This window comes from Silurus aristotelis (assembly GCF_946808225.1).
Source record: "Silurus aristotelis genome assembly, chromosome: 23".
NCBI classification, from domain to species: Eukaryota; Metazoa; Chordata; class Actinopteri; order Siluriformes; family Siluridae; genus Silurus; species Silurus aristotelis.
In genome coordinates this window covers 7,478,615-7,491,471 of record NC_139596.1, presented here as the reverse complement: position 1 = coordinate 7,491,471, position 12,857 = coordinate 7,478,615, and the positions used below count along the sequence as shown (strand labels likewise).

Here is a 12,857-nt window from a genome sequence, read left to right as displayed (position 1 = left end):
AAAACCATGAATCAAACCATGAATCCTAACCTCTGGTAATCCCTAAGCAATTGCATGATAGGAAATTATAGCAATACAACATATACACGAGATATAAATGATAGGAAGGTGAATAGGCAAGTGTACAGTGATAGATTTCTGCTCCAGGTCCACCCCTCCAGCGATGCTGAAACCCAGTCCAGAACCCTCATCCTTCGCCAAGATCACAAAGTAAACGCTCTCTTTGTCCTGGTCAAAACATTTATACAAAGTAATTAGATTTCTACAGCATAGGCAGCTGTGCTAAATATAAGCAAAGGAGTCAGTGGTTGTCAAGGCTGTGCTTGAACACACTACAGCTGTGATCCAATATTATTTTCTTTAAGGAAACCTTTGATTAGGAAAAAGGTGCGATTTCATATCAAATGATTTATCAAGCGGTACGTGTTCTTGGCAGTTCTTAGAGGAACTATGCAAAAATGTACATTACCTCTGTAACATTTTGAACCTCCTTCACCAGAGTCATCACATCCAATACTCCCGGAAGGGAATTTAGGACATTCTGCACCTTCTGTTGCTCCAGTGGTGAAGATGATAAATCTTTCAGACTGTGAAAGAAAAAAACACAGCATGGAGGACATAATGCATCTTACTGCCAGCCTTATTAAATGCAACTCTGAGAGATGTGACAAATGTCAGGTATTAAATAACATCTTATTTAAACGAATACGTATTTAGTGATATCTGTGATTGGCTTAAATTACAAACGTCTCATTTGCACAATTATTATTATCCTCTGCATATTTTCTAATAAATGTAGTTAGTCTTAGTTCTAAATAAAAAAAAAAAAGCCTCATATTTTTATGCTTGTCTTTGAATCTGTTCAGTCTGAATAATTATATTTGGTTAAATCCCAGGATAAGACAATAAAAAAAGCATAAACTGCAATAGTTCAATAACAATCAGAGAGAACTATCAAATTGTTGCTTACCTAACAAACCAACTTGACTGTCTCACAGTTTGCTCCTGCACATGCCCCCCACTGCCAACTGTGCCAGGCTCCATCATGCTCATCCTGGTCACTACGGTGCACTGAACGCTGTCTGATGGGGATTTTGTGGGTCTTGTCGGCTGAATTTCCAGCTCTGTCTTGAACATGACATTGCCAGAGTCCTGTGAGAAGTCCTGAGTGTATAACTTATCGAGCTCAGGCATGCTAAGTGCTCTTAGTTCCCTCAGTTTTGAGCGTAATATGCCACTATTAGAACGGGTGTTACGAGAGCGCAGCACTGGTGGAGTATGTGGTACTGCACTAGGCTGGTGTACAGGAACCTCAGGCGTTGGATTTTCCTCTGCAAGCGGCCCAATGTTTCCAGCTGGAGGCGATGATTCAGAGTTGTTCGTAACTGCACTCGAGGAAATCTTTTGTGACTGTAGTGAAGAAGAGTGGCCTACGTTTAAAATTTCTACACAGGAGCTAAGACTCCTTTTTAAGGAGCGGTTATCGTTCAACTGGACTGGACCAGACAACCGCTTGTTGATGGGGGCTTTCAAATAAACAGCATAAGTAGGGATGTCGATACCTTTTATCACTGGACGATCAAAACTGGCCAAGTTCTCAAAAGACTTGATTCTTTGCTGAACAGAAAAGGAATGCCGTTTATGAACATCACTATCTGTGGAGTAGCTCCTCCGATCCAGTGCTTTAAGGTAAAGTTTGGATTTGCTTGATTTAAGACTAGTGGTCTCTGTGGTGGACACTTTGTCATCAGGTTTGGTTATGCTTTTAACTGAATCGTTTTGCTCTGGTCTAGATATCGTGGAGTCAAATGATATACAAGTTTCCAAAGAGGGTTTGGGTGCTGTCTCTTTATGCAATGAGTTCGCATTTTGAATTAGATGGCTTCCTTGAACTTGTGATGAATTGGGATTTGCCGAAGATGGGGATAAAGAAGACGAGAGTCGCACTTTAGTGAAAGTTCTTTGTGTAGCCGTGCTCTCGCATTTAGACGCCGCCTCGCTTTGCTTTGAATGAGAACTTTTGTATTCTGTTGCAAACCTACGTTCTGACTTGACAGTGTCGTTTGCTTTGATGTTGTTGGGCAGATCTGAAGCATTTCTCTCTTTGATTTGGTCACTTGTTTTAACTAAAGCACAACCGCCCTTCTCTAGTGACCTAACGGATTTTGGACTACTTGTTGGCGTGATTCTTTTGGCTGGCAATTTAGGAGAGTGAATTGGGGAGGAATTGGTCTTTTTTAACAAATGGCTTTCAGCTCTGATACTTTTTCTTCCTGTTTGTTCAAGGGCTTTGCATTTACTCTTAATATTTAAACCTTTAAGTTTGGTAGAACAGCTAGATTTCTCTTCGAGTTTGAGTCTGCAATTTAAGCTGGGTAAGACAGGGTTATTATTGGGGGTCTTTGGTTCCAATGGTGTACAATTGGTGGCCGAAAGACATTTAGAACCATGTGTTTTTTCGTTCTCTGTGTCCTTTGTATTCAGCGTATTGGGTGTTTTCCCATTGGAAAAACATGAAGCTTTTTGATCCGTCACAGTTGACATGGGCACAGTATCGGGTGTATCTGAGGCGCACACTTCATTTAAGTACATTTTAGATGTCCTTTCTTGACTCCGTGGGGTAATATGTCTGTTTTTTGGAGCTCCAGGGGGACTAGTGACACTTGAACGTGTCACGCTGGTTGTGACAGGTGCCAAAGCTGTTTCAATTTTGTCATTAGCTCCGCAGTCTGATGGCTCTGGGTTTGACAAATCTCCCTGAGCCACACTCACTGTCTGCTTTTTTTCAGAAACCTGCTTCGAGGACCCACTCAAATTAGACTCTGAACTTGAAGACTGTGGAATGAGCAAACCCTGTGATGCTGTGTTGGAAATAGAAAAGTCTGTTGTCTTTGAGTCTTGTAATTGTGAAGATGCTTGTTGAGGTACTTCATCTGCAAGCAGTGCCTTGTCTGTCTGGTTTCCTGAGATATCTTGTTCGAAATTAGAGCTGTCCTTCTCTTGATTTGGTTGAAGCTGACTGACTACGCTGTAACACAGCTCGACCTCCTCATCAGAGTCAGTGTCCTGAGTATCTTTACGGTCACCTTGAGGCGTTTCATTTTTCACAGCACCATCTGTAACAGAGTCACTCTCGGAATCGCTCTCTTCTAACATGTTGTACATGCTTGGTTTCTCATCACATCCTTTCACGGAAAGGTCTGTGTTTTCATTTGAGAGCTGACTATAATTTCTCGAGTAACTGTTCAGAAATGTCTTTCCTACTGGCAAAAGGCAACCTTTCTTTTCTGAATCCAAGACAGAGAAATCCAAAGGATTTGGCTGTAGTGGTAGGGTAGTCACAGTCTCCACAGTCTCTGGGTTGCTGCTGCTTGTTTCTGCACACAAAGGCGACTTAGTGGTGTCAGGAACAGTCTGTGATCCTGACTTTGCATTGTTTTCAAACATGTTTAACTCGTTTATGACATCATCAATATAAGTGATAGGCACATCTTCAGTGTGGATTGTTTCTGTAGAACTTGGCTCTGTAAAGGATGTTTGTTTTTTTTCAGCAACAGTCTTGTCCACACTAGTTTTCTCCACTAGGGGAGGCCCTGACGTGTCCATCGTAGTAGACAGATCGGTGCCAGAAGACATCATCAAGGTAGAGAGTCGATCTACAGCTGTAGAAATAAGCAGTTGAAAAAAAGTGTTTATGTACAATTCTATACACAAATGCTATTATGTACAGCTGATAAATAACACTGATATTCTAAAGTCATATTTGTCATACACTATATTGGCAAAAGTTTGCAGACACCTTGTCATAAGTATGGTATGTGCTTTTTTTGAGCATCACAATTCACATATAGTTCCAATTTGCTTTTATAAATCCCTCCACTTTTCTGGGAAGATGTCTCACAAGATGCTGGAGAGTGCTTATGGAGATTTGCGCCTATTCAGCCACAAGGGTGTTAGTAAAGTCAGGAAGTCAGGAAAGTATTTACAGCACTTCACTTTTTCCACATTTAGTTATATTACCGCCATATTCCAAAATTTGATTAAATTCAATTATTTTCCTTAATATTCTACTAACAATACCCCATAATGACAATGTGAATAAAGTTTGTTTGAAATATTTGCAAATAAAAAAATATATATATTTAAATAAATAAAAAACATCATGTATCACAGCCTTTGCCATGACACTCAAAATTGAGCTGAAATGCATCCTATTTCCATTATTTCATCATTGAGATGTTTCTACAACTTGATAGGAGTCCACCTGTGGTAAATTCAGTTGATTGGACATGATTTGGAAAGACACACACACATACATGTCTATATGAGGTCCCACAGTTAACATTGCATGTCAAGACATGAAGTCCAAGGAATCGTCTGTAGACCTCAGAGACAGAATTGTATCGAGGGATAGATCTGGGGAAGGGAATAGTAATATTTTTGCAGCATTGAAGGTCTCAATGTTGGCTCAAAGGTCTCACAGTGGCCTCCATTATCCGTAAATGGAAGAAGTTTGGAACCACAAGGACTCTTTCTAGAGTGGAGCCGCCAGACAAAGCGATCGGGGGAAAAGAGTATTAGTCAGGAAGGTGACCAAGAACCTGATGGTCACTCTAAAAGAGCTCCAGCGTTTCTCTGTGGAAAAAGGAGAACCTTCCAGAAGAGCAACCATCTCTGCAGCACTCCACCAATTAGGCCTGTGTGGTAGAGTGGCCAGACAGAAGCATCTCTTTAGTAAAAAGCACATGACAGACCACCTAGAGTTTACCAAAAGGCACCTAAAGGACTCTCAGTCCATAAGAAACATAGCTAAAACTCTTTGACCTGATGGCCAAGCATCTTGTCTGGAAGATTTTCAACAAACCTCTTTCACATTGCTTGTAGAATTTTAGAATTTAATTCATTTTGAAATAAACATAACAAAACGTGAAAAAGAAAAAAGTAAAGCGCTGTGAACACTTTCTGGATGCACTGTATGGCTGGGAAAGTCGGGTATCCCAATACTTTTGTCCATATAACGTATATAAAGACTATTTGTCTTTGTTACATTTCCACTCCTATCATTCATCTCTCTTGTCGTCCTAAGACAGACTTTTTTTTATTTATTGTATAAAAGATTTATCAGGAACCCATCAGCAAGACATTCATTACTCTCATAACACCATGCCTCTAATATTAGTTTACTGTAGTTACAGAATAAAATGCTTTTTGATGAATCACCTTATCCTGTGAATAACCTAATGAAAATCACCACGTTATTAAACTATTACAAGATTTTACTGAAGATAACATTTGTTGTGCCTTGAATGATAAAACACTGATTACTTCATACAGTTTACACACATTTTCATTCATTTGCATCTGTTCCACTGCTTTGAATTGCAGATGAATTTCACACAGAACCACTCCTGTAGAATGAGCCTCCAGAGGAGTCTGGCTATTTCTTTTCAAACCACATACATACTTAGTGTAACTGAAAAATGAGCAAAGGGTTTGGCAAATGGTTTCCAAATGCACAACCGTCTATAACACAATCTTAGTGTAAACCATATTTAATGCAAAGCAAACATGACTTGTGTGTTTTAGAATTTGTTATTACTGCAAAATGCATAACTTTGTTCCAAGGAATTATCAGAGAGACTGTCGGCTTTTGGTAGTTGGACTTTCTAAATTTGCATTAAGAGGTTCAGTAGGGCTACATATGCAATGCACTAAAACTTAATGATGAGCTTTTAGTAAATAAAACTCATTTAAATCAATTACAGTATATAAAATGTTTAATGACCATAATCATATTCAGTGTAATGTTATTAGGTATACATTTGGACATATGTATTAATAAATAAGTATGACCTATTTAAAACATTATCCATGTTGGTTAGTAAACAGGATTAGTGAAATTATAATCAGTAAACACACTGTGTTATTTTGTTAGTTAGTTTGCATTGGGTAATAACAGGGAGATTGTTTTCCTGACCTTTCAACCTTTTAATCCTTTCAATATTACTGACTGTGTGATTATCAGAATTTGACAGAAATATATTAAGAAATAGGCTGCTGTTTATCCTGATGTTAATGTAATAATAATAATAATAATAATAATAATAATAATAATAATAATAATAATAATAATAATAATAACTAGGAAGAATATATGCATTTATTTAGAAATTCTCTAAATAACTAATGTTTATTTTTCTAAATAAGCATTTTTGTACTCCAAAATCCACCAATGATGTGTTTCTTTTATCTATGAGTCCCACAGTGTACACAATTGGTACTGCAGAAAGTGGAGCAAATATTTTCAAATGTTTTACATATTTGCAATTGATTTTTTACAAAGATATTAACAGGTAAATTTCAGTCTGTTTTCACTGTATTTTTACTTTTAACAGTCAGGTAAGTCCTGACCTGGTTATGAGCCATGGGAGCATTTGTTGGTCATATAAATAAATAAATTGGGAAGCTCTTCGATAAAAATTTGATAGAAAAAAAAAGAGACAATCTACGAACTACACCAGAGCTAAGCCATTCTATGTAAGCACTGGGACTAAACTCTATGGTCTTTATGACAGTGAATTAATTCATATTCACCACTGTTACAAAGCCAGTTGACTGCAGTTCCATGGGAGGTGAAGGAGAAGGGCACTGCCAGCAAGAGAAAGTCTGTTGTGCTCCAACATCTTTTAGGAAGCATGGGGAAAGACAGACTGTTCTCTTTATTACAGCTCACAACTGTGACTCAGACTGTAAGAATTAAGTGTCTCTCATGACTTAGTTGTTGTATGCTTAATTGTTGAATTTGCAGAAACTGAATTCCTGTAATTGAAAGGTCTTTCCAGTTTGGTCTTTTGGAGCACTACAGTGCACTAAAAGGGCACATAAAAACAAACATCTATAGCAAGTTAAAAGACTGGGACCCATTCCTGTATGACCTCTTACTATTTATCTTACAGCAACGCTACAAGCTTTAAACTAATTCAGTCTCTGGTTTTTTTGTTAGCATGCTGTAATATGTAATTTTACTATTGACCCAGAGTAGATGAAGATACAATGCTTTAATAGGAGGAGCCTGATTTAACTAATCAAAACTTTGCGGTGGTGTTTTGAAACGAGGATCATGCCATTTTGGTTGCATAGGGGTGCTCAATATCTGATTTCACATAGAACTACTGGTTTTCACCCAAAAAGTTAATATACAGTCTATTATGTAATAATGTTAATCAAAATGTGGAAAGAAAAGCAGCTTTTAATAAATAACATGCGTTAATAAATCCAACCCCCGTGACAGATTTAATTTTCACTTCCCACGATCCGTGACCGACAAGCGTCTTGGTGGGATTTATGTATTTAACAATGTCTGAGATATACTGTAAAGGTATATTCTGTTCTAATTAAATTCTGTAAATTGATTTTTGATTGTTTTTCTAGGCATCAATGTTGCGCTGTAGACGAAATCCAGTCAGCAGTTTGGTTTTTCTGCAGTTATTTATTTGGTATTTTTTAGGTGCATTGATCCAAAATGTTTTTTTACATCTTCTTCTGAATCTTGGTGTGATGTTCATCTTTGCACACGATTTGAATATCAGTGGACTATAGGCAAGATTGACAATTCTGACTCGACTGTGTAAATCCTTAGTTAATCCTTCACACTAAAACATAATTTATATTAAGAACGCGACAATTAATTACAGCTTTGCTATCATCGGCACCAACTGACCTGAGACGGGCTTCTGAATCTCTAAAGTCAGTGTGACTGGCAGGTTGTGCATGAGATCACAAATTTCCTGATAAGATGAGGTACACACTGGAGTGTCACCAATCGCGACTACTTCATCTCCCACATTCATTCTCCCTCTGGCTTCCTAACAGACAGAAACAAGAAGAGATCAGTGTCTTTGATTGTAATTTTTGCAAACCACAAATAATGCAAGTCACAGTTTTTTGAAAGCATAAGATTATTGGAGGTCTATGTGTTGATATATGGTCTATGCATTGAATTGTATTTTATCTTATTAAACAGTTTGTCTAGCTATTCTGCTGTTTAGTATTCATGAAGATATTCACAGTGATTTGATCTCTGTTGTCAAATATTTATTAGTTAAATACATTATTACTTCATTACTAAAATAAAGTGCATTTCTAAATATTGCAGAACTCTAATTAATTTAATCTACTAAGTGACACTATTGCCAAAAAGAAAAACATTTTACAACTTTCTAATGGTGTATATCCATGTATTAAAATAAACATCATTTTAACAGCACTTTACCCGCTCAGCAGCACCTCCAGGCCTTAGTCCAGTAATCAGCACCTTCAGAGGAGATGACTTGATCTCCAGGTCAAGTCCAAATGACTCAGACTCACTGCGCTTAAGAACCACAGTCTCAATGGTGCAGATGCCTGCAAGCTCACTGGGTTCACCTCTCCTGCAGTGGTGCTGGGTTTTCCCTCTCTGTGTGACTTGGCTGACGGCACCTACAGGGGCTGAAGCGATGTCCTCGGTCTTGGTTTTCTGTTGCAGGTTGGGGCATTCGATGCTCATCATGCTTTTAACACGTGTTACAGCTTTGTGTTCCAACTTGGGTGATCGTTTAGCCTCTTTCCTTGTGCCCACGCCAGTGCTGTGCTCAGAATAGCAAATTGGCATAAAAGACAGTTCAGCAGCCGTACCTCCCCCTTCCACTGACTCCAGCGAGCTGCTGTAAAACGGAGCGACCGATTCGAGCCGGTTGCCCTCACTGCCGTCCTGGCTCTCGACGTCCACCTCCAGGGACAAAGATGCCACGACAATGCCTGAGTCATCCTCTTGGTGGCGAGCAGCATCAGAGTTGCCTCGTTTTAGTTGATCGAAAGGTCCTACATTTTCATCTTCATCACTGGCCTCGTCTTCATAGCAAATAACACAGCGTTGACGTAGAAGGGGGCTACGAATTGAGCCAGGGCTGCTGGTCACGCTAGCCTGCCGCTCTGCCGTTCGATGAACGGGACCGGAAGATCTAGCACAAGGGCTGCCCTCTTTATAAGCTGTAAAAAGGTGACAAAAAATAACATCAGAGGAATTTAATTCCAACTAATTCACTATTAAGCTTGGTGTGCTTTTTTAATGAAGATTTTCAGTTATGCTAGTCATTTCAGATTTTAGTATCTGGCCATTTAATCATTTACAAGGCAATGATATAATACCAGCTGGATGCAGTTAGTAGGTAGTGAAAGAAAATATTCCTGTAGTTACTGTGTAAATGAGGTGCTGTTGGCTCATCCAGTGAGGTACTGCAGCTCCTGCTATTGTGAAGCATACCATCATCACTAGAGCCCATCGCTGAAAGTGAAGATTGGCTGGGGACATCATGAGAGAAGTATTGAGAGAGCTCTGCCTCAGAGCTTAGAGATGCTTGCTGTAGAGAAAAGAGTTTCAGACAAAATAAAAACTTAATGCTAAGAATAAAATTTTCTGAAATACTTCATCAGAAAATAATAAATGTCAGACAATATACACCGATCAGGCATAACTTTATGGCCACCTGATAATTTTGTGTTGGTCCCCCTTTTGCTGCCAAAACAGTCCTGACTGCATTTACAGCATTAAATTCTTCAATAATTTGGGCTACAGGAGCTCGTCTGTTAAATCGGACCACACGGACCAGCCCCTTGGCCGCCCGTGACCCTGTCACCGGTTCAGCACTGTTCCTTCCTTGGACAACTTTTGATAGATTCTGACTACTGCAGACTGGGAACATTCCACAAAAGCTGCAGTTTTGGAGATGACCCAGTCGCCGAGCCGTCACAATTTGGCTCTTGTCAAACTTGCTCCAATCATTACGCTCGCCCATTTTTCCTGCTTCTAACACGTCAGCTTTAAGTACAAAATGTTCACTTGTTGCCTAATAAATCCCACCCACTAACAGGTGGCATGAGATTCACTCAAGAGTTCACTTCACCGCTCATAATGTTGTAATGTCAATGTTAGGCCTGGTCGGGGTAAAACTGTCATACTATATGATGATTATCTTAGAAAACACAATTTTCTTTAAAAGCTGCATGTTTACCCGGCTGGGTGGCTCCAAAAACCTCTTCATAGTCCAGCTGAGGGCCTGACTGCCATCGCCTTGCCTGGCCTTCATCATGGGAGAAGGGCTTTTGGATGATTGTCCTTCACAGAAAAAGTAAAAAATGTATGTCGGACAAATGTGAATTATGCTGTCAAAAGTAAACAGCATGATCTACTTGTGTAGAAAGCAATGTTTGGACAAATCCAAATAAATCGTGTCAAGCATGACGATGACTCCAATAATATTTCCAAAGCAAAATATTGATTTTCAGAAAAGGTACAATAGTGAGTTCATGGAACAATTAAACTGCCAGCTTGTCTTGAAAGATTTGTTGAGAATGTGACTGTTGTTTCATTTATAGTGGAGAAACGTACCCAGACTGTAGGAAGAATGGCTCCCCATGCTATCTCTGTGAGTCGAGCGAGTGATCACCTCATCCATCTCTTGTTCTGACATCTGAGATGCACACACAGTTGAAATGATATTAAAAAGTGAATTGCATATAATAAAACTGTGTCATAATAAACATAATAAAATTGACATAATAAAATTGTGTCTGAATGTGCATGTACATAATATTTGTTAAAACCTCAAGATGAGCTTTAATGGTGAGTGACACGACCCCTAAATATCTTTTTTTTTATCACATTCAAGTTATATGGTAAAGTCTTTCCTCTTAAAGAAAATATTTAAAAGCTGTTGCCACCAGGTGGCAGTAGACATACTGCCTGCAATACAGTAATAAGTGCATAAATTATGTGCTTAATGATGTGGCAATTGCTTATGTAATATCAAAGCCTGGAAGCCTTTGCAGGTGATTTAAGGGGGAAAAAAGACAAAAATTTTACAGTACTAAAACAATAAAAGTAAATTTAAAGGGCTGTAAAAATGAACATGTTAATAACTAAAGTATATGTAAATAAATAAAGTTTAGGTAAGAGTTAACTCGTCACAATCATGCGATAAATCTTGATTAAATATTTTAATCAAATTACAGCCAGATAGATAGATAGATAGATAGATAGATAGATAGATAGATAGATAGATAGATAGATAGATAGATAGATAGATAGATAGATAGATAGATAGATAGATAGATAGATGGATGGATGGATGGATGGATGGATGGATGGATGGATGGATGGATGGATGGATGGATGGATGGATGGATGGATGGATGGATGGATGGATGGATGGATGGATGAAACTGTGCAGAGATGGAGCTCTACCAAAACCAGAGATTAAACCTATACAATATTGTGGCTTTGTTTACTACAACATGAGAGACTCAAAACTGCACAAGCCCACTTCACATACTGTAGACTCTTGGATAGATCGGAGACATTGAAGGTCAATGTACTTGAACCCATTTCCTTGTCTTTGTCAGATGGTTAAGGGCTAAGGGCGGCTTCATGCTGCTCGCCTCATGCTCCATTAGGTTCAACAATCATTTTTAGGGAGATTAAAGAGTCAGCATATTCCAACCACAAACCCCTAGTGGTGTACTCCACCAGGGGCTGTTCCTCAACATCTTCATTCATTAGTGGGAGGAAAACCTGAGCTGCCTGCACACAGGCCAAAAGGAATGTTGTTTACTTTTCTGGCAGACTTGTTTTTTATGTAACAGGATGATTAAAACGTTAACAGGTGGACCATTTTCACTGCAGTTTATATGGAAAAGATGCTGACAGAGCCTGCCTGGGTGGGGCACGTTTTTGAAAGGCTTTTAGATTGCATGAAAAAATACTTGTTCATTATAGAGATTTTAACTTGACACATTTTGTTTTTTCATGTGTCTGCAATATGTCTGGATAAACACTTTTACATTTTTTTTTTTGCAAACACACCTTAGGGTTTGGATGGCGGCTGATGATGAGGCTTACTGGGCCAGGTCCACACTCGCTCAGGATAGCATAGGCTTCGCTTAGCGCAGCATGGCGTAGGCTTACGGAGTCTACCTCCAACAGCTGGTCCCCTCGGCTAAATGGTAAACATGCACGGTTATAGAGATCCTCCTTTATAAAGCGAACGTTTCATTGCTGATAAAACACTTAAAAAAATCAAAAGGTTTGCAAAAGGTTTGATAAATGAAGTTTCAAAAAAAGTCACTGTGCATGACTCCTTAGAGAGCAACCCTTTCACTTTGTAATACATAACATTCACAATCCCCAGCCATGGAGTCTAGTGCACATTCTAGTTAAGGTCAAAAGTCTGTGAGATGTCCTGACATGCATGACAACACACTAAAATGAGAAATACACTAAACACTGTACATACAAAAAAAAAAAAGAGAGAAAGATGACTGGTTTCTCTTCCCCTGTGACTCTGGCTCCAGCCTCTCCCTTCCTTAATTAAGTAATATTGAGCTTTGCTGCATTGTATATCTGCACTGCATATCTCCAGAGCCATTTACCTAACCTCTTTAACACACTTAAAAACTTAAAACTGCTCCATGTCAGTAATAAATGCTATACAGTACAATGGAGACAATAAACGTCTGGCTGCAATTTGAGCGATTTAACTCTGTGTGTGGGACTTGTTATGCCCCAGAATAATAACAGCAAAGACAGTCACTATAACTTCCAACAGATGAACAGGTTCCAGTCACATCAGTAGATTTGTTTTTCAATACCTAAGTCTGCCATCCATCTTAGCCACAGATCCCGGAGCCAGGCTATGAATGTAGATCCCAGGAGCGCTGTTCTCCAGAGTTAAACAGCAAGCACCAATTCCCAGCCCCACACCGGCCTCTGAAACACACACACACACACACACACACACACACAATATAATGTCTGTACCTGT

The 12,857-nt window shown here is 39.0% G+C and overlaps 1 protein-coding gene across 3 annotated transcripts in view; it reads right to left on the bottom strand.

Moving 5' to 3' along the window:
• Positions 1-12,857, bottom strand: part of pdzd2 (PDZ domain containing 2) — an 89,582-nt gene that overhangs the window by 2,885 nt on the left and 73,840 nt on the right. For all 3 annotated transcript variants that reach the window (XM_083526778.1, XM_083526780.1, XM_083526779.1), the window contains 10 exons: positions 12,685-12,802; positions 11,900-12,032; positions 10,427-10,508; positions 10,050-10,153; positions 9,236-9,398; positions 8,273-9,027; positions 7,721-7,865; positions 971-3,662; positions 470-587; positions 127-228 (listed from right to left, as the gene is read on the bottom strand). In XM_083526778.1, coding sequence (XP_083382904.1) covers positions 127-228; positions 470-587; positions 971-3,662; positions 7,721-7,865; positions 8,273-9,027; positions 9,236-9,398; positions 10,050-10,153; positions 10,427-10,508; positions 11,900-12,032; positions 12,685-12,802 — 4,412 coding nt within the window. The remainder of the gene's footprint in view (positions 1-126; positions 229-469; positions 588-970; positions 3,663-7,720; positions 7,866-8,272; positions 9,028-9,235; positions 9,399-10,049; positions 10,154-10,426; positions 10,509-11,899; positions 12,033-12,684; positions 12,803-12,857) is intronic.